The sequence below is a fragment of the Aegilops tauschii genome, chromosome 4, assembly GCF_002575655.3.
Source record: "Aegilops tauschii subsp. strangulata cultivar AL8/78 chromosome 4, Aet v6.0, whole genome shotgun sequence".
Taxonomy (NCBI): domain Eukaryota; kingdom Viridiplantae; phylum Streptophyta; class Magnoliopsida; order Poales; family Poaceae; genus Aegilops; species Aegilops tauschii.
The window spans coordinates 473989109-473991103 of NC_053038.3; the positions used below are offsets into that span (position 1 = coordinate 473989109).

Genomic DNA, 1995 nt, shown 5'->3' on the forward strand with positions numbered 1-1995 from the left:
AACATGATGTGTGAGTGCAAGTGACAATGTTGACACTATGTGATTGCAAAATGAAAAGGAACATGTCAGGAAAAAATAGGTTTGGGATTCGAATCCAAAACCTGGGCTAAAACTTTCCTTGTCTTCTCCTACCCATACCAAATCAAATCAAATCTTATCAAAACCACCTCACCTAAATCAAAAATTGTCTTCCCCTACACATACTCAAATCAATTCAAATCTTACCAAGATATGTAATAAGATGGGTGTAAGATTTATGTCGGATATGATTTATGTTGAAGTAATAGAATATGTATGTCATCATTGCAACGCACGAGCAATTAGCTAGTGAACAGGAAAGGTCACCGGTACTTTTTCCCCATGGCGGACAGTATTAAAGTCACCTCCAACGAACATTGGGGCAGGATCATGGCAGCAAACCCCAGCCAACTCAGTCTAGGCATAGGCAAACATGAGGAGCGTGTTCGCAGGATATGCAACGCTATACACATACCATTTGCTTGTTCAACAAACTCAACCTTAATTTACAGTAATTTCACCTCCAGGCTATCATTGAGAATGAGCAAATATACTGGAAGTGACCCAACAAACAATCAATCAAGATAATTAAACAAATTGCCAACACAATCTTATCGGTCCCATGACTAAGTGTGATCAGCTCATTGCTCCCACTTTGTAGCATTAACACCTCGTGGATTCCCCGTTCATGTTGTCGAGAATGGCAATCACGCCAATCACAAAGGCCTGGTCATAGCCCGGCTGCACCACCACATGGTAGAAGTCCCTGCCGGCCATCATCCCCTTCACTCCAATCTAGTTCACACGTTATTAGAAACAGAAAATCAAAACTCATAATTTGTAATTGAATCGAACTGAACTCGTGACTCAACTCCTTTGACTTATCACGTGGTAGAACCTTACCTGTGCTACGACGTGGCCTGTGCGGCTCTTGACGGCGCAAGCCCTGTGGGCGAAGGATCCCGTGACCTCGTAGTCCCAGTGCCGCTTCCTCCCCTTGGGTTCGACGGTGACCCTGACGTCGCCCGCCGCGCAGCTGAGCACCGGCTTCGGGTCCTGCAAGCTGAACACCGGCTTGCTGGGCTCGCCGTAGTCCATGAGATACCCTTTCCACCGGTTGTGAACGCTCAGCGCTTGGACGACTCCTCCCTGTGACACCGGCCAAATCGGTTGAAACACTCAGAGATGGCACAGGACTAGCTCGAGCTCGATCTACGAAGTCGGTAACTCACCTTCTTGTGGATGAAGAGGATCGCGGTGCCGTCGCCGTCCCTGACGACGAGCTGCCCGGTGGCGCCGATAATGCCGCAGCCGTCCACGCTGAAGACGACCCTCTGCTCGCGGTCGGTGACGACGAAGCCGCCTCCGGTGACGGCGGGGGGACGGCGGCGGACCAGGAGCACGGCCTGCAGGGAGCTGCAGAAGATCTTGCTGACAACCGGGGTGAGAAGCGTGTGCGCACCCATGATCCAAGGATAGATAGATAGCCTGCCTGCGCACGTGTTGAAGTCGGGGCAATGCATCAATGGAGGGAATAAATAGAGCGATTTGAGTGTGGAAGTGTCCCATGACTCCTCATGTCGCGTCTGGCTACCCACCTGCCTAATCGATCGGCGCTGTACGTACGTGATTATCGTCGACCACGCGATTCCACGAAGCTTAGCGGCCGAAGCAATGCGTGACAAAGCCTAGCTAGTATATATAAGCAGGACCACAGGAGATGGATTGATCGCCGGAAGAATCTTTGAATTCCTTTGCTTCCGGCCACCAAATTGCAGCCTTGTGTTTATGCCTTTGCCTTTTTGAGGAGTTTACGTCCAGCTACACATAAGGATTATGCCTAATTGCGGGCCTAATCACGCGCCTAAACGTGTTAAACTTATGAATACCCGTATACGGCAACGCTTACCGCCTCCTTTCCGAGAAAAGAATGCATGCATACATGCATGCATGGAACAGGGAGGGGAGGAAGTAAGA

At 49.8% G+C, this 1995-nt stretch overlaps 1 protein-coding gene across 1 annotated transcript; it reads right to left on the reverse strand.

Moving 5' to 3' along the window:
• Positions 1 to 463: 463 nt before the first annotated feature.
• Positions 464 to 1510, reverse strand: LOC109753448 (protein LURP-one-related 6). Its single transcript, XM_020312343.4, has 3 exons — positions 1251 to 1510; positions 922 to 1167; positions 464 to 813 (listed from the first exon to the last, which is right to left on the reverse strand). The coding sequence occupies exons 1-3, from the start codon at positions 1482 to 1484 to the stop codon at positions 682 to 684; spliced, it is 612 nt and encodes a 203-aa protein (XP_020167932.3). The 5' UTR covers positions 1485 to 1510; the 3' UTR covers positions 464 to 681.
• Between the last annotated feature and the right edge of the window lie 485 nt (positions 1511 to 1995).

Bases quoted from the DNA above. Each gene is read 5' to 3' on its own strand.
- LOC109753448 (XM_020312343.4), bottom strand. From the start codon at position 1,484: ATGGGTGCGCACACGCTTCTCACCCCGGTTGTCAGCAAGATCTTCTGC. The intron at 1,168-1,250 runs GTGAGTTACCGA...CCGGTGTCACAG, and splicing joins TCCTCTTCATCCACAAGAAG to GGAGGAGTCGTCCAAGCGCT. The intron at 814-921 runs GTAAGGTTCTAC...CGTGTGAACTAG, and splicing joins CAGGCCACGTCGTAGCACAG to ATTGGAGTGAAGGGGATGAT.